The following is an 18,226-nucleotide window of genomic DNA, read 5'->3' as shown; positions in this document are numbered from 1 at the left end:
GCAGCGTTGCGTCCCCCCCCAGCCTCCCGGCGTGGTTCTGCACCTGACCCTCCCCTGACCCTGGGCTCCTGGCTCCAGAGCACAGGGCACGGAAGACGGTGTCACGCTTCCAGAGCCGTCCCTGTGCCACCTACATAGACGCCTCCGCCTCACTCCATGCTCACGTGATTGCCGTGAGATGGGGTCCCCTCTCACAGATGAGCAGGCTGAGCCGTGGCGGGGTGACGTAGGCTGTGCGGTCGGTGTTCCCGTGCCGCTCCCGGCTCCGCTCGGGGTAGGCTCAACCGTGAAACGTGGAAACTTCACTTGACTGAGTTGATTTTCATCGTGTTGTCCGATAAAGGGATTTACTCTAGTCAAAGGTAGTACGCATTCTTTATAATCTGTATACTTGAATAAGCCATTCTGAGTGTTCTTGAGGGCGCGAGCTAATTTTTATTTCTAGTATGGAAAAGAACCTTGCAGTTTAGAGTCTTCTTGGATTTAATGAGTAGGTGGGGAGGCAAAGATGATTTTCCTTTGGGATCTCTGTGTTACTCCGAAGCTACGGTTGTTCTCCAGGGTTGAGGTGCTGGAGTTGAGCCAAAAAGAAGACACCTGGGGTCCGGACAGCGTCCTTGTGAAGTTTATAGATGAAGGCCGGACTGGACTCGTCACAAGGGACCAACTGCTGCATCTTCCGGAAAATTTCCACACTCTGCCCCCCCAGGCGGTGGAGTTCATTGTTTGCAGAGTGAAACCCGCTGACAATGAAGTTGAGTGGAATCCAAAGGTTAAGTTATTTTGGCTTTTTGTACTTTGTTGACTTTCAGAATATACACGGAATCAAGGTTTATTCAAATTTAGAGTACTGAGTTTGACTAAGATGCCTCATGGTTCCTGACAGTTAAAGACCCTCCCCCGGGTGGTCGTCATCATCATTAGTACTCACAGCCTTAGATTTGGTATAAGCTATGCATCACGATGAAATAAGTTGGCTGTCAGCTTGTGGGTACCCCCATCAAATGGAGGCAGAGGCCAGCTCATTCCCCTGGGGTTGGGAGGGCGGGCAAGGAAAGAGAGCACAGGAAGGGCATTTCCTCTGGGCCCTTCAGGAAGAGGCGTTAGGATGTCCCCACGTAGACCAGATGAGGCACTGAAGGTGGAGAGAACACACGGTACACCAAAGAGCCGTCCCAGGTGGGCTCCCGTGGCTCACCAGACGGCTGGTCCCGCTTATCAGCAGAGCAGTGAGTCGTCTTCCTAATGATGCGCTTGGTTCTTCAAAGGAGGGTTAAATTTCATATAATCCAATTAATAGGACATGAAATAAGCCATTGCAGCTGGCAAAGTAAAAACAGTTTGGGTTATAAACAAGGTTGGACACGGTCCAGGGAATAAACAGGTAAGTGTTTTCACAATACAGGATGACCACACAACACTACTGTTGAAGTTCAGTAAAAATACTCCATATTAAGTAGTGGTCTTTTTCCTTCTGCAAAGTATTTAAGAGTATCCACTGTGGGCTGGTACCATTGGGCTCTGGGGACGTAGCCATTAGCAAGAAGGTCATGGTTCTTGTCTTCAAGAAATCTTTGGTCTGTCAGGACGATCAACCACAAGTATTTCTTGAAGAGGGGCCTCCAGAAAAAGGGGGAGGTTTCTCCCATGCATATTCTTTCAAATGACTGTGCAAGGTTCAAGGGGGATGGAAGCAGTCTTAATCTTGATGAGCCAGCTCCCTCCTGTCTGCTTTACAGGAGTGGAAATGGGCCTGAAGGAGTAGTCCGGCACGTCAGGTCTGCTGGGGCCCTGCTTGAGACAAACATCAGCCACGTGCTCGGGACAGGGTACACGGAAGCCCGGGGCCCCTCAGCTCCAGGGTTTCTTCAGGCTCAGTGAGCTTCCAGAGACAGACTTGTTGTTCACAGAGGAGAGCCTAGGACACATGGCCGCAAATGGGGAACATGCAGCCTGGGGGGTCCAGAGGTGCCATTTCCCTCTGTCCTTATTCAGCTCCCCTGTTAATTACCCTTGTCCACGCAGGGGCACGAGGGCCTCTGTAACCTGCCTCATGGGGTGGGGGTAAGGCTCAAGTGAAATGCATGGAGACGTTTTTTGCAAAGCTATACAGCATAAACAGAATAAGGTATTTTCCTCAAACTTCAGAGAAATTACCTAAGTGGTTTTTTTTTAGGTTACTAGGTACATTCATCATAAAATTATTGGAAAATTACATGATGCCAAAGTGATGTTGGCTTTAGGAAATACAGTGTGGATTGATCCAATGGTGAGTATGCAGTTTTCTTCTTTTAAAAAGATTTTATATACTTGGGGGGGGAGGCGCACACAAATGGGGGGAGGGGCAGAGGGAGAAGCAGGCATCCCGTTGAGCAGGGAGCCCAACGTGGTGCTCGATCCCAGGGGCCGGGGATCATGACCTGAGCCGAAGGCAGACGCTTAACCAACTGAGCCACCCAGGCGCCCTGAGTATGTGGTTTTCTTAAAAGAAATCTGTTTTTGGATGGACCCCTAAAATTCTCATTTGTTGCTTGAATCATATATTCCTTCATCAGATATTTATCGAGCACCCATTCTGTGCTAGGTCCGGTGTGGGACACTTGGCTTCTGCCCGTGAACAGAAACTCCTACTTGGTGGAGTTGCCACAGTGGTGGGCAGGGCTGAGTGTCAGACCAGAACCTGTAAGTGGGGCCTCCCTGCATCCCCTCCGATGCTAGCATCACCTCCTCTGACCGCTCGTACCCCAAGAACTCTGCTTTTCAATCTGAAGTTCTCCACTGGACTTAAATCTTAATCAGTATGTGTATAACATTTAAAAGAATTCGGTTCATAAAATGGTTCTGCTAAAAGTTATTTTTATGAGACTGGAAAAGCCTTAACACCTAAAAAGAGGAGTTTGGGTGTAAGATTTAAGAGTTCAGAGGAGACAGTGATTTTTAATAGAGAAGGTAAAGATTGCCAGTAGAGGTCAAATGAAGATTTGGCGTCTTGGTTTACATAATAGCCAGTATTCTGGTTCTTAATTGGAGAAAAAAAAATGTAAACTTTTTTTAAAGATTTTATTTATTTATTTGACAAAGAGGGAACACAAGCAGGGGGAGCAGGAGAGGGAGAAGCAGACTCCCCACTGAGCAGGGAGCCCGATGCGGAGCTTGATCTCAGGACCCTGGGATCATGACCTGAGCCGAAGGCAGTCACATAACTGACTGAGCTACTCAGATGCCCCCAAAATGGAAACTTTTAGAGATTTTTAAGACAATAGCTAAGGAAATGAAGAAGCAAAAAAAAAAAAGAAATCCACCTGGCATTCTGCTCCCACAGCTCATGTAGTGGTGTCCATGGCATGGTGGAGGGGAGACAGACCCCCATACACTTCCTTCTCTCCCCAGACCACTCAGCCCCCAGTTTGAGTGGAGAAAGGCTCTTCTGCCATTCCCAGATGGGAACACATTCCTGGTGTTCCCTTAGGAAGGGGCCCCAGCTGGTCTTGTCCTGGCTCCGCCCGCCCACCGCTGCCATGAAGGGGATGCCCAGTCCCAGTCCTGGGTCCGCATCTCCCATCGACAGGAATCTCAATGTTGCAAAACCTCATATTTTGTGTAAATTAAGATGGATGAGAATATTTTGGTTGCAAAAGAAAAACCAGTGGAGGAAACTGCTCAGAGCATAGGATTTAGGGCCATGGTGTAGGCCCTTTCTGGGCACTGACGTCTCTGAGCCTTAGGGTCCTCCTTGTTAAGAGAGAGAAAAAGTTAGAAAGATCTAAGAATTTTGTGTGTGGTCCAAGCATTACAGGGACCCCCCCAACCCCAGCCCTCATCGTACTTCTGTAGTGTGGGAGTGGGCTCTGGAAGAATCTCACGTGTCACCTCAGTTACGAAATCAGCTGGAAGCCACTGAGGGAGGCCCGTGAGCGCCCAGCGTGACAGTGAGATCGCGAGGTCACACGAGCATTTTCCATTGATTTGAAAGTTCAAAGCCTGATTCCTGCAAATAGACTTTTTCTTTGATTCAAGGTGCACATTACCAAACTTTCAAATTTGAAGACCTCTGTTATTGATTATAATGTTCGTACTGAAATTTTGTCGATGGGAATGGGCATTGACAACTCGGAGCATATAGAACAGCTGAAGACGTTACACGAACGAGCTAAAATGCCACCTGATGAAGAAAGCCTGAGCCAGGCCCTGTAAGTGGGGTTTTGTCTCCCATTTGGAAGTGCGGTTTTGTAGGAATAGAACTCAGGAGCTTAGAGACTTTTTTTTTTTTTTTTTTTTGGAGGTTGAATGGATTACTGAGTCTCCATGTTTCCGTCACTCAGCTTCGATGATTTCTCAGATTTGGGGAATCTGATTTTATCCATACCCCAATGTATAGTTTTGTTTTTGGTGGAATATTATAAAACCAATCCCAAGAGTATTGTTTCACCTGTATCTCTCACAGAGTAAGTTTTTGTTAGCTGTTGATTGACGTACAGAAAAGTCTATACACTGTAAGTATAGGCCAGTGGATTTTCTGAGGACAGAAACCAACCCCAGATCAGAAAGCCGGCACGATCAGCCCCGCCTCTTGCCGCTCCCTCCCCGAGGGCAACCGCTGTCCTGATTGGAGAGCACGGACTCCTCTCCCTGGGTTGTACCGTGTCTGACAGGAATGAAGCCGTGTGGCTCTCCTCTCTGGCTTCCTGAGTTTGGCACAGTTTGTGAGATTCATCCGTGGTGTGCGTGTAGCTGCAGATCATAAGTCCTTACTGCTGCATAAGACTCCATCATGTGCATGTTCCATAAATGTACCATTTACCCATTCTGCTGCTGAGGGGAGACGTTTCCCTGCCCTGGGCCCCTTCAGGTGGTGGTACAGTCGACGTTCTCCTACGTGTGTTTGGTGCACGGACGGAACTGTGGAGTCCTCATTAGAGCTGGTGCCCAGTAGTGTTCCAGATCGGTTGTCCCACTTGACACTTCCACAAGCCAAACGTGAGAGACTGTGGAAGTCCCTGGCATCCCCCACGAGGCGGTCACAGAGCCCGCTCAGTTATCCCTTGATTCCGGGAACGGGGAGGAAGGTGCTGTGACTAGAGCAGAAACGCGGGAAGACCTGTTAGGTGCGCGCGTCAGAGCCACCTGGGTGGGATCTTGTCGGACCCCGTGGCCATTTGCAAGCCTTGGTCGGGCTCGCGCCCTGAGGAGGGGAGCCATGAGAAGGTGTTGCGCAGAGGAATGATTTAGTCAGAAGATCCTTGGCTACTGTGTTGAGAAGAGCCTGGGGTGGGGGACAAAGGCTGTGCCAAGAGCTCGGGACAGGGTGCTGGTGGCTTGGGCTGGGGCGGCTTTGTGGAAGTGGCCAGAAGTAGCTGGCTTCCGAATATAGTTCTGGGGGGGGTGTGGTCTCATGGAGGCTCGTTGGCAGGTCCTGGGTCCTGACAGCCGGGACCTGGGTAAGAGCCCGAAGGAGTGAGTGTTGAAGTCCAAGGGCTGAGCCCGGGGGGCCCAGTGTTGGGAGGTGGGCGGCTGAGGGGACCCCGGAGGGGAGCCTGAGAAGGAGCAGCAGCGTCGGAGGAGGCCAGGGAGGGCTGACTCCCAGAGGGCAGGTGAGGAGGGGTGTCCCGGAGCAGGGAGCTGTGAGCCTGCCACACGCCGCCAGGAGGCCCGACAAGTGAGCACGGCGAGACGGCCACGGGGTCAGCCTGGGGCCCCTGGTGACTGATGAACGCAGCAGAATTTCAAACAACATGGCAAAAGTTAAAATACTTGAACCTGAAGTTGTTAATTTTTATCTTAATGAATTTGGATGCCCGTGGGATTAGGAGACACGTCTGTTTCTACACACTTTCAGGAAACAAAAGTTGCTCCGTGTTTTTTTTAAAAAAAACAGCTGTCATTAGAGTTTAGTAGATTTGATGACCACGAGGCTCGGCCACTCCTGTGGAACACAGCAGCTGCACCTGAGCCCCGGCTCTGTTCTGCGCTCGGCCCTCTGCACGCTCGGTTTTGCGCGTGTGCAGCAGTCTGGCACACCTGTGGGCACACACACGAGGCGGGCGTGCAGAGGACGGTGAACGAGGTGCTACAGATGGAGCCTGCCCCGCAGAGACTCCATTTCAGGAGCTGGATGGGGAAGCCATGGTGGTAATCTGGATCAGAAGGAGGAGAAGGGTGCCACTCCTACAGCAGGCTGGGAAAGAGGACAGGTGCTGGGGACATGAAAGCTCCGGAAGCCATAGGGCTTGGTGACCGGCAGACGTCGGGGGTGTGATTGTAGAGTCTGAGCCCTGGGCGGGGAGGGTATTGGCATGGTGGATGGTGTCACGGTGCCGGTTGGGTAGGAGGAGATCGCAAGTTGGTTTGGGACGTGTCAGATTGAAAGATTATGGCTGAAAACATCAGCCCGGAGCTCAGGAAAGCTGCGGGGGAAGACTCATTTGCTGGGAGCGGAGGAGAGCCACCGTTCGGGAAGTGTGTGACGAGGGGGGACGGAACCCCGGTGGATGAGGGTCTGGTGAAGGAGAGGGAGCCGTGGTGGAAGGGGGGGGGGTGGAGGGTGTGGCGCTGCTCCGTGGGGAGGACGGGGCCTGCACAGGGGCCCCTGCCTGGGTGGTTGGAAACGAGATGCTGCCTCCACCATTTGTGGGGTTTGTGGGGTGCCACTCACAGGCTTTGTGTGTGTCGGCCAGAAGTCCCCTTGGAGACACACATGCACACCCCCCACGCCATAGATGTGTGTGTGTGTGCACACAGGTGTGCGTGCATGTGTTTGCATGGGCTTGCTCCTTTAGGCTTGAATTCTCTCTGAAGGATGCACAAAAAATGAATTATGTTGTCACCCATGAGGGGTGGCAGTGGGGTGGCTGGGGAACAGAGACGTGAGGGAGACGTTTTGCTGTGTAAGACCTTTTCATTAATTTCAAAACATTGAACCACATGAAAATGGTTATCTGCTCAAAAAAAAATTAAAAATTTTAAAGAATGAGGCAGCCCTCTGTGTACTGATATGGAGTAATCCATCTCTAGTTACTAAGTATAATCAAAGGAGCAGAAAAGTGAATGGAGTCCATTTCCACGTGTGTAAATGGTGTGTATGTGTGTTTTAGATACAGATAGCATTATATGCTTGTTTATGCAAAGCGCGTTTCTAGAAGTAGCCCCACTGGTAAGGGGGTATCTCGGGGAGGAGGAGCTGAGGAACTAGGGCAGGGGTGCAGAGATGCTTTTACTTCCTCCCCTTTTATCCATTTTGAAGTGGGTAGCAGGGCTGGTTATTCTCAAGGTTAAATGATTTGAAAGAGAATTTTTTGGTAAATGAGTTAATGCACTTATCGGCCAGTATGGATCGATGATCTGCTCTGGGCTCGCCACAAGGGGCACAGCAGTGAGCAGAGCTGCTGGCCCTGCCCGGCCTCCGGGCCTGAGTCCTGACCCCGGGGCAGGTCTGATGGTGGGGTAAGCACCTCGCCGTCTGGGCCGTCCGTGGCTGCCTGCCTTCCTCTTCTTGCTGGGAGGGCCCCGTAGAGAGCCAGAGTTTGCCGTCTCTTCAACTCCGAGTTAACCTTCACCTCTTCCGTCCAGGGCGCCTTCTCCAGCAGAAGATGCTGCTTGTCCGCAGAGCCCACAGCAGGAGGACAGAGGCTCGGAAAGAGGTTCCCACTCCGGGACAAAACCAGAAAACCAAAAGCATGGTTGGTGATTTAATACATGGCTCACTTAGGGACGCCTGGGGGACTCAGTCGGCTAAGCGTCTGCTTTCAGCTCAGCTCATGATCCCAGGGTCCTAGGATCGAGCCCCGCATCGGGCTCCCTGCTGAGCCAGGGAGTCTGCTTCTGCCTCTGCCCCTCCTCCCCCTGCTCATGCGCGCTCGCTCTCTCTCTCTCTCTCTCTCCCTCCCCCTCCCCCCCCCCAATAAATAAAAAAAAAAATCTTAAAAAAAAAAACATGGCTCATTTAAAATCATGAAAGCTTGGAAGTTTTCCAATGTTGAGGGTTTCCACTTTCAGATGAATTCTAGATAGAAGGTGACATAAACTGGTATTATCTAACTTCCTGTTTTTGACAATTCAGCTTCCAATGTTTTTTTAATGACTTTTGCCTTCTGTTAATTGAGGTATAATGTTGATCCAGGGAAGCACACACAGCTCTTACATACACTTACATGTGTATCTGTGTCCACGGACCGCACCCAGATGAGGCGGGTTGAACATTTCCAGAGCCCCAGGAATCTCGCTCCCACATCTTCCCCGCCTGAAACCCTTCCCAGGAACCACCATCCTGACGTCCATTGCCATCAGTTCCGCTGAATTAGCACAGAGTGTGCGCTCTCGGGGCCTCTCCCACCCGGCATTCTGTCTGAGATTCATCTAGGAGATTACAGGGAGTGGTGGCACCTTCTTACCCGAGTGCCATTCTGTGATCTGAACACACCCCAAGTTATTTATCCGTTCACCTCTTGAGAGACACTGAGGCTGCTTTCAGTTTTTGACGATGAGTAAAGCTGCTGTGAACATTCTTGCTCAGTCTTCAGATGGAAGATTCGGGGGCTTTAGACCGAGAAGTTCAAATGGTGGTGTTTTAGGAAGTGTCATGCTCAGCACTGGTTCCTCACAGAGCTCTGCGACCAGGTGCCTTCTCCTCCGGTGGGCATCCCTGGGCCTCGCAGGTTACGATGGCCGCCAGTGGTAACACTGCTCCCTTCCAGAGTGATTTGACTTACCTGATGGTTTAATTATAGTATTTGTCAGAACCCGTTTTTATTCTACTAAATGTGGTGCATTTTAATTTCTTCTAATTATTCTTTGCGAGTGGATACTTGGAAACTGATACTCTTTGTCAATAGTTGCTCGACTAAAAGTTGCATGAAGTGCGTGAAAGTACTGATAGGTACGTGGAGTATACGGTTACATATAAATAACTTACTGGAACATTTGACTTTCTGCCCAGAAACTTTACCTGAAAACACAAGTGATTCTCCCTTTCACAGAACCACAGAGCCCCTGAAAAGGTACGTCCCCCCATGGCCGGGGTCGGCTTCCCTCCCCTCCCCCCACCCCCCAGTGAATGTTTCGTGCGCCCGCGTAAGCCATCGTCTTCTCTCCTAGCTTCCACCCACAGATAAAATGGTTCCAAAAAGATGATGTGGTCATACTGAAGATAAGAATAAGGAACGTAAAAGATTACAAATGTGAATATTTCCAAGATAGAGTCATTTTCAGGTAGGTTTATGTGTGTCTTGTAGACATACAATTGAAATCACTTCTAACATGTTCCAAGACTGGCCTTTCTCTCTGTACACCTAGTGGCTGGGCGGGAGAGAAGTTTTACTTGGCTGACATGGAGCTGCAGGCCAACATAGCAAAAGACGCCTGCAAATGCGTGATCACAAACGAGGAACCTGTGATCACTCTTGCAAAAGAGACCAGGGGATCTTGGTGCAGCTTACTCAAACAGAGGGTGAGTGGAAAGGGTCTGTGGCTGGTCTCAACGCCCCGAGCGTGACTTGCTCTGTCATTTAATGTCACCTGTTCTCTTGAACAGAATCCTAATGTGGCTTTTGATTTCGATCACTGGGAAGAAGGTGAAGAGGACAGCCAGCTCCCCCAGGGTAAGATGGGGTGTGCCCACTTCCTGGGGAGTCGCAGGTGCTGAGTGCCATGGTTTGAGGACTGCGGCCCTTGGGGGAGTGGGTCGTTACGGTGAAGCCCTTAGGAATTGGTTTTCTCCTTGTGGCCAGTCTTGGTGCTAAATGTTCTGGTTTGGGGAGGTATCAACTCTTAATTATAAGCATGCCTTCTTACAACACTTCTACAGATTTTCATCCCAGGAGGATAATTAATTTCTAAGCAGGCACATTTTACCTGCTCATTTCTTGCCTAAAATAATGAAAATATAAAGGAAGTCACAAAATAGAGCTCTAGAACCTAAGGGACTTTTTCTGCATTGGCCAAAATAATGGCAGGGTTAGGGGGTGGGGGAGATGTGCTGAGTCTGTAGTTAACAGATTTTTCAATAATTTCGAACTCTTGTAGTTGTGAAATCTAAAAACCTGCCGGGCAGAGTGGCAGAGGTGGCTGAGAGCGGTGGCCGGACGTCGGAGGGTGACGGCGGTGAGAGTGAATGAGCACGAGTCAGGTGCGGACGGGCGGACGGACGCGTCGTGTGGCCGGGAGCTCCGGAAACAAGCACTCACAGCCAGACCGGTCTTTGACTCAAGGATAAATTCTGACCAGGCGTCATCCTGGGCCCCTGGGATTGGTACTGGTGAGAGACGGGGTGCAGGGACTCGGGGGGGTGGGCACTGGCCCGACGGGGGCCCAGCGTCCAGCTGCACGGCCTCTCGCACGGAGCCTGTCCCCAGCACACTCGCCCTGAGGAGCGGGGAGCACAGTGTGCCGTTTGGGGGATGAATTGTCCTTTCCGGAGCTGGTCTGTTCACTTTCTCCCGGAGACCTGGCCTGGTACCTTGCCGAAACCCTGGTGTTGTGCATATAAATTGAGGTTTCCGGCTTACAACTTCATGCTTTCTACCCCGTGCTGGTTGGGATTCAACAGAACGACCCGTGGACCTGTACTTGCAATATTCTGGGGAGACTGGGGGCGACCTGCGGATCGACCAGGGGTGCGAGCGGGGTCACCTCGGCTGTCACCAGCCAGACCCGTGGCTTCTGGAGGTAAAGCTGCTGCTTCTGAAGCCCTGCCTGGCCCTGCACCGTCCTGGGCACTCGGGACGAAGATTTCTCCTCGGTGGAAACAGAAGAGGACGTAGGGGGGCGCCTGGAGGCGACCCTCGGAACAGCTGGGTGTGGGGAGCGCTTGCAGCACCCAGGACGCCGTCCAGGCATGGCCCCCTGACTGCGGGAGCGCCCCGAGCCGGACCTGCCCTGGTAGCCAGAAGAGTTGCAGAGGGGAGCGAAATGTCAGCCCTGTGTCTGTCTTCAGTAGGAGGCAGCCGCTTTGCCTAGAGGCGGGAAAGAAGGGTGACCGAGCGTGACCGTTGTGACTGCCCCCAAGACCTTTATTGTCACACTTCAGAAAGCACAGAGGTCCCGGTAGGTAAGCCACAGCTTGAACAAACTGTTACCAGGCTGTCCCGTGAGCAGGTTGGGATCACACTCTGACTCTCAGTTTCCTCATCTGTAAAATAAGACCTTCTGCTCGCTGCGTGGCCTTCCTGCTCCAGGGGCCACCCCTGGACGCCTTTCGGGGCGGGGGCGCCGTGAGGGAGGCCGGCCCCAGACCACCGGTGGGAGGACGGGTGGGCAGCCGCGTGGCTGCCGCCGGGACTCCCACGGGCTGCTTGGCGGGTGTCAGATTGGCCCACGAAGTACCGGGGTGATTGTCCTTTTCCTGGGCTAAATTGGGCAGGCTCTTCGGGAGGTCGGAAGTCCTGGGGTGTTTGCTGGCGGAGGTAGGCTTGACTCTGCGGAGCTCTTATAATGTCCTCAGCAGGTGCCTGTAGGTAGAGCTTCTGCGCTCCCACTGGGGGAGGCCTCTGGACGGGTGGCCAGGCCTCCTGAGCGGCGCTGGCTTGCCCCGTGATTGCTGGCCACCTGCTTATATTCACTCTTTTGTAAAACATAGCAAACAGTAAGAGTAAGTGAGAGCTGCCTAAATTGGTGTGGGGGGGCGGGGTCCAGCTTCTCTAGAGTTGTTCACAAATAGCCCGAGGGGAATCGTGGGAGGCTGCGCTAGATGTTTAAATCTGGATCTCTTTGTTTCAGACATTTAAATTTACCATTTGAAGTTCTGAATAACATTTTGTAGGACAGAGACAGTGACTTGTGAAATGTAAACAAATACCAATTTTTTTTGTTCTATTAATACATACTGATTTCATGTTTGGGGAAAATTTCTGAAATGCAAAATAAGAGTACTTTTGTCTCTATGCTTCTAGAACTGGTCACAGAGTCGTGGTGTGAAGGTCTTTTGTAGTATATCAATAAAATTTGTGTTTTCACAGAAATGACAGTTCACTTTTTTTTTTAAACCATATTTTCCCTGAGTGCCAAATGCAAAACAATTGTATTCACTACCGCCCTTTCTAGTTTGACCCGAGTGCCAGTGAAGGTTGGGGTGGGGTGCGGGGGGGCCTGCCCCTGATTGTAGTTCCTGTCGTGGGCACCAGGCTGTGGATGGTTCTGGATGGTCCGCTATGCAGTGGGGGCCTTGACAATTAGCCTGGGGTAGGCCCGCCTGGTACATCCAGGGTAAAATACAGGGGCTCAGTACTCCGGGCGGGGGGGGGGGGGGGGGGGGGGGGGGGGGAGGGAGAGGGGCGCAGGTAGTAAAACATCTGCACTTTAGTCTGCTAAAAATCTATTTCAACTGAAGCAAAAGTTTTACCTATTTTATGTAAAATATATATACTTCATATATATATATATATATATATGCCCTATTGATCACTGAGTTTAGGTAAGTGTGATATGCCTGCCCCTGGTAAGGAGTCCTGGCATGGGTCACGTCGTCTGCTGAGCCTGGCCGCCACATCTCCGCCTGCTAACTTTAGCAAACATCTGTCTTCTCTAGAGCCCCCACCCAGAGAAATGAGGATGTCTACAAATAACAATAGTATGAACATCTGAATACATTTTTTTTCTTAAGGAAAAACATCAGGAGGAAATAACCACAAATATTGCTTACAAAAATAAATTCATCGCGGTTTGGATGTGGCTCCCGGAGGCTAGGCCCGTTCCTCTGGAGCCTCCTCTGGTGGTACAACTTCCATCAGCATCTGGAGGTACATGGTGACGGGCTCTGCAGTAAAAGCCAAGCAGAAGCGCAGTTAGCTATAATTAAAAGCTGGCTTCCCCTCACTTCTCGGGAAGCAGTCATGTTGTTCCTGCCCCCAGGGGGCTGTGTCCTCTGTTGGGGCAGCGGTCATGGGCTGAAGGTAGAGCCATGCTGGGAGCCACGGTGGCTCTCTGGAGGGAAGTTATTTCCCAGGAAAGCATTAGGAGCCTGCTGTTTTACTCTGGGAAGATAGGCACACCTCACTTCTGTGTCCTTACGTAACCACCACTGACCGAGAGTTGAATATTTAGTTGGAAAGCACTGAGCCCGCATCTTGCTTAAAAGCTAGATTGTTCTTTTCACCTCCTTAATTCCAGCTTCCAACCAGTTCTTGTAGGGAGCAGCTTGGCTAAGTTTTCTAAAGCTGAGAATTAAGACCTACTTTGTAACCCTGTGGTGGTGAAGTCATCCTGGCTAGACTGTTGGTACGATCAGATCTAAGCTCATGGTCAGAGGCAGGGGAGATGGCTGTTCTCCCAGCACCAAATGTACTTTCCTACCTACGGTAGTGTACCTGCAACCCTCTCCCAGCCTAGGCCTTCGATCAGAGTATAAAGAGGTTGGGCGGTGGGGAGAGCTCTTTCAGGAAAGGAAAAAGTCCCCGGTGGAAATAATAAAGCCCTATTTCAGGTGTGGTTTCACTTGGCTAATCAACATGAAACAGATTTTCTCTTGCTTATTATAACACCGCTGTCGGGTTTCACCGGTGAGGAATGCAGGCCACGCCAGGATCTGAACAGCCCAGGCTGGAGAAAGGCATTCCCAGTCCCCGCTGGCTCAGTCTAAACAAAGTCTCAGGGTCAACCTCACTGACTTCCAGTGGGGTTTTACTCTTTCATACCCTGTGTGTCTCCCGGAGTTGCGCATATATATATATATTAAAAAAATTAAATATATATATATATATATATGTATGTATGTATGTAGGAACCCTGGAGGAGTGCTGAGGGGATGGTTGTACTTTCCCTGTTCTCTGTTCAGACAAGCTGAAGGAGAAGGGGCAGATGTTGAATCAATTTACTCTATGAACATTAGGCGGCTGTTGTATAGATCCGGGGTGAGACTGCGCAGCCCAATTCCTGCCTTGTAGAAACAGTATGGGGAGAGGGAGACCAAGAAACAGGTCTTCAGGTAGTGGATCACTGATGGCCTTGGCCCCCGATGGCCACGGGGTGCTGGCGCTTCCCTGCGGTTGAATCTATGGCACAGGGCATGGCACTGTGGATGTCCGTGCGCTGTGCCGAGTCCCCCTGATTGAAAGTGGCTAATGTAGCTGAACTTCTAACCCACAATTGGCCTACAGTAGATGAGCAGCCAGGATTGCTGAGTGGTGAGCAAGAGCTAGGGCTTCGCCATGGGAAGGCTCAGGCTCTCGTCCCAACACTGTTCGGGTGTCTCTGGGATGCTGCTGGGCCTCTCAGGATGTCTGTGTATCAGGCAAGAGAAGGTGGTGCTCTGAAGGTTGGATGCACAACCATGTGAATATGCTCATCGGTACTGAACCATACACTTAAACATCATTAGGATGGAGCGCCTGGGTGGCTCAGTCATTAGGCGTCTGCCTTCGGCTCAGGTCATGATCTCAGGGTCCTGGGATCGAGCCCCGCATCGGGCTCCCTGCTCAGCAGGAACCATGCTTCTCCCTCTCCCACTCCCCCTGCTTGTGTTCCCTCTCTCGCTGTGGCTCTCTCTGTCAAATTTTTTTTTAAAGAAATCATTAGGATGGTCAATTCCTTGTTATGTGTATCTTACAAGGAAAAAAAAAGCAGATGGTGATTTCCCTTCCTACTTGTTTACAGTAATTGACGGGGAACAAAGGCAGAGGCCCCAGGTGGACCCCAGAGGTGCCCCACGGAGGAGAAGGTGAGATTTTCTAGCTGCATGAGCTGCGATAGGGAAGGACAGGGGAGGCTGCAGAGTGCAGTCGCCTGTCTGTGCTTCGCTAAGAGAACCGTCCCTCTGTTGGTACTTACTTGAGACTTTCTGAGCCCATCCAAACTTATAGTGGACAAAAAGGAAGTAAAATATAAGGCCGCTCAGCATAAATAATACACAGTAGAGATACTCCAGTGCAGGTTCGCTGATGATCGGGGCCACAACCAAGAACACAGATATGAGGGTCACCATGATGGGGACGAAAATGGGCACCTGCCGACAGACAACACAGTGTCACAGCCTGGCCATGGGCATCCACGGTCTTCCCGAAAACGTGCACCCCAGACCAAACGCTGCTACAGAACATATATGATGAGCTCCTTATGCCTGTCCTCCGATTTCAATAGTTTTAAAGTAATTTTGCCAATCTTGTTTCATCCAGTCTACCTTTTTTTTTTTCTTTTCCCTAGAACATAAAGAAAATGTCAGACATCATGTCATTTTACCCGTGAAACCATTCAGTATTCACCTCTGAGGAGGAGGGTATGTTTTAACACGTTTATTCCCTCCTCTCTCTTTTTTTTTTCTTTTACCTTGTCATTGATTTGTTATAGGAATCGGATGATTCATCCTAATACAAGGTCTTAATTCTAGCTTTGCCTGAGAACTTGCTCCTCTGTCCCTCAGATTTCCCGCACGCGGGCCGTGTGCGGGAAATCTGCATACTTTGTACATGGAGCCATATGCTTCCCCTTGTAACATCACGAGGCCCTTGATGTCCCACTGTCCCACCTCTGAATTGCCAGGGTCTGTCTGTGGGTTCAGGGGCTGGAGGAGAAACCAGTGCCACCAGATCGGGACTCCTCCATCTTCTGCAGGGAGCAGTTTTCTTTTAGTTGGAAATGGCACTTAGAAACCATAATCTGAGGGATTGGAGTACTCATTGTTCTTTTGCAGGGACAGAGAGAAAATTTTTTTTCAAGAAAAAATTCACAAGTTCATACTGATATTTCCAATTCATTGCATTTCTTTCCCTTTAGACTTCATGTCTTGTTTCCTTACGCTTATGAAAATCCTGGTTCTTAATGGCTTTAGCATAGTCACTCACTTGCTGTATCCTGTACTGTGCCTGTAATAAATGGGCAAAATAACTGTGCCAGTCCTACCACTACTATAAGTATGGTATGAAGTGTAAGATTTCTTGTTCTTTTTAAATCTCAAACTATAATCCACAAGGGAGATTCATTCAACATACTGCCCTTCGGTTTTTCCCTGTGTGGTGTTGTCATTTACTTATCACAGAGTAAGGTTTCTTATCTCCATTTGTTTTCAGTTTTGAGGGATTTGTTTTTTCCCTTTTATCTTAATTTTTAAAATATTGTAATTTAAAACTTTTTATTGATTTTGGTTTTTTTCTTCTATTATTTATTTTTGAGAATAAATAGAAGCACAACCACACACACACGTTCATCTTCCGCTACCCCCGGATAAAAGCTAGTAAATACGTAACAGGTAGTTTTGTACTTCGCTTTTTCCTATTAATCTATTCCAGAAGTAGTGCTATGGTAATACACAGAATATTACTCCTCCACCTTTTCCTGCTGCATTACACTCTACTTTGTGGATGTATCAAAATTTATTTGACCAAGTCTCCCACTGATTGGCTTTTGGGTTGTGCTGAGCCTTTTGCTAGTACAGCAAATGCTGGAGTAAAGAACCTTGTATATACATCATACTTTGGCCAATATCACCTTGGGGGTAGATTACCTCAAAATGGGGTGGCTGGGTCCAAAGATAAGTGCAATTGTGAAATTGCTAGATGTTGCCAAGTTCCTCTCCCCTTACCACCTCCATAACAGCTCCTCCATTTGTATTCCAGCCACCATGTGCGAGTGCGGGCTGCTTCCCTGAGGCCTCACCAGAATACAGTGGGACCAGAGCGTGGGATCTCTGCCTGTCTGATGGGCAAGCAGGGGCACCTCATCAGAATTGTGGCCAGCATTCTCCTATTAGGGGCGGGGGGCGGGCCTTGTTGGGGTTCTTTTGCTTCATTTTTAAGTGTCATGTAGTTTCTCTCTGAACTGTCTTCATTTTTTATTTGTTTATATGATCAGTCCCTTTCAGATGTTGGTAATTCCCATCTCCATTTTAGGAACTCTTTTGTGATATTATTGCCAATATTCTCCCCATCTGTTATATATATGGGTTTTTAACTTCTCTTTATCAATGCCTAAATTTTTTTGGTGGGTTTATGCTTGTCCATTTTTTCCTTAGTAATGATAGATTTTGAGTCATAGGAAAGATTTCCCTCATTTCTGATTACAAAGCAATTTATATAATTTATGTTTTCTTCATGCATCAGCACCATATTTAAATTTAAAAACCTTTATATTTTAATATTCTCTCTTCTGTTTTGGTGGCTTTTCTTGCATCAGTTTGATCTTTGTAATCAACTCCTGCAACTCTAGAAAAAAAATCAGATGTATCGTGATCTCATTAAATGTCTAAATTAAAAACAGTGACATCTTGGGGTGCCCGGGGAGCTCAGTTGGTTAAGCAGACTCTTGATTTAGGCTCAGGTCATGATCTCAGGGTTATGAGATCAAGCCCCACGTTGGGCTACGTGCTGTGTTTGGAGTCTGCTTAAGATTCTCCCTCTGCTCCTCCCCACCACCCCCATAAAAACAAAAAACAGGGACATCTTTATGACACTGATTTTTCCTAAGAACATGTATGAATTTTCACTTGTTCAAGTGATCTTTTCTGTCTTTCAAAAGAATTCTGCTACAACTTAGAGGCCTTACCTATTGTTAAGGTTATGGCTAGGCACTTATTACTTGTTTTGGGGAATGAGTTGCTCTCTTTGTTATCTTTCAATTGGATGTCATTTTTATAAACAAAGGCTATTGATTTCAGTGTATTTCTTTGCTTTTTTTTAAAGTAGGCTCCATGCCCAGCGTGGAGCCCAATGCAGGGCTTGAACTCACAACCCTGAAATCAAGACCTGAGCTGAGATCAAGAGTCAGACACTTAACCGACTGAGCCACCCAGACACCCTGTTGATAGAAATAATCTGAAAAATCAATAAAACAACCTGTACCTAACCTTTTGCTTTTAAAAAAAAAAAATAGTTTAAGTAATCTCTGTACTCGGCATGGGGCTTGAACTCACAACCCTGAGGTCAAGAGTCACACTCTCTACTAACTGAGGCAGCCAGGCGCCCCTGTAGCTGACATTTTAAAAAATGAGAGGAAGCACAAACACGAAAATAAGAAACAAAAACGGGGAAATAATCTCCAGAACATACTAATTTGTACAACTCCATATAAGTAAATGGGATGAAATGGACAATTTTCTGGGAAAATGTAAAGTTACTAAAACTAACCCCATCAGAATCTGAATTCTCAGGAAAGTTCCAAAAACCAGATGATCCAATTAAGATTATCTTAAGTTCTTTTTTGTTTATCAATTCTTATACACTCTTTTGGTTTTCTTTGTTGTTCTTTCTCTTGCTTTTTTAGTTGCCTGATTGTTTTCATTGTTATTGTATTCAATGCAACAAAACTTCTT

The 18,226-nt window shown here is 48.8% G+C and overlaps 2 protein-coding genes across 5 annotated transcripts in view; one reads left to right on the top strand and one right to left on the bottom strand.

The window, feature by feature from the left end:
• The window catches only part of TDRD12 (tudor domain containing 12), a 57,511-nt gene extending 45,958 nt beyond the window's left edge, over positions 1 to 11,553 (top strand). For all 4 annotated transcript variants that reach the window (XM_073885091.1, XM_073885093.1, XM_025854369.2 and 1 more), the window contains 9 exons: positions 562 to 772; positions 2,177 to 2,269; positions 4,018 to 4,190; positions 7,567 to 7,676; positions 8,933 to 8,993; positions 9,091 to 9,204; positions 9,289 to 9,442; positions 9,527 to 9,593; positions 10,018 to 11,553. In XM_073885091.1, coding sequence (XP_073741192.1) covers positions 562 to 772; positions 2,177 to 2,269; positions 4,018 to 4,190; positions 7,567 to 7,676; positions 8,933 to 8,993; positions 9,091 to 9,204; positions 9,289 to 9,442; positions 9,527 to 9,593; positions 10,018 to 10,109 — 1,075 coding nt within the window. In that variant the 3' untranslated portion in view covers positions 10,110 to 11,553. The remainder of the gene's footprint in view (positions 1 to 561; positions 773 to 2,176; positions 2,270 to 4,017; positions 4,191 to 7,566; positions 7,677 to 8,932; positions 8,994 to 9,090; positions 9,205 to 9,288; positions 9,443 to 9,526; positions 9,594 to 10,017) is intronic.
• Positions 11,417 to 18,226, bottom strand: part of SLC7A9 (solute carrier family 7 member 9) — a 34,451-nt gene continuing 27,641 nt past the window's right edge. Inside the window, exons 13-15 of the mRNA XM_025854614.2 lie at positions 14,755 to 14,929; positions 12,632 to 12,745; positions 11,417 to 11,553 (exon numbers count right to left, since the gene is read on the bottom strand). Of these exons, the coding sequence (XP_025710399.1) occupies positions 12,672 to 12,745; positions 14,755 to 14,929 (249 nt within the window). The 3' untranslated portion in view covers positions 11,417 to 11,553; positions 12,632 to 12,671. The remainder of the gene's footprint in view (positions 11,554 to 12,631; positions 12,746 to 14,754; positions 14,930 to 18,226) is intronic.

This window comes from Callorhinus ursinus, unplaced genomic scaffold (genome assembly GCF_003265705.2).
Source record: "Callorhinus ursinus isolate GAN/ISIS: 27379988/994484 unplaced genomic scaffold, GSC_fseal_2.0 scaffold61, whole genome shotgun sequence".
Taxonomy (NCBI): domain Eukaryota; kingdom Metazoa; phylum Chordata; class Mammalia; order Carnivora; family Otariidae; genus Callorhinus; species Callorhinus ursinus.
The sequence above is the reverse complement of the archived record's forward strand: the minus strand, read 5'-3'. Positions and strand labels throughout refer to the sequence as shown.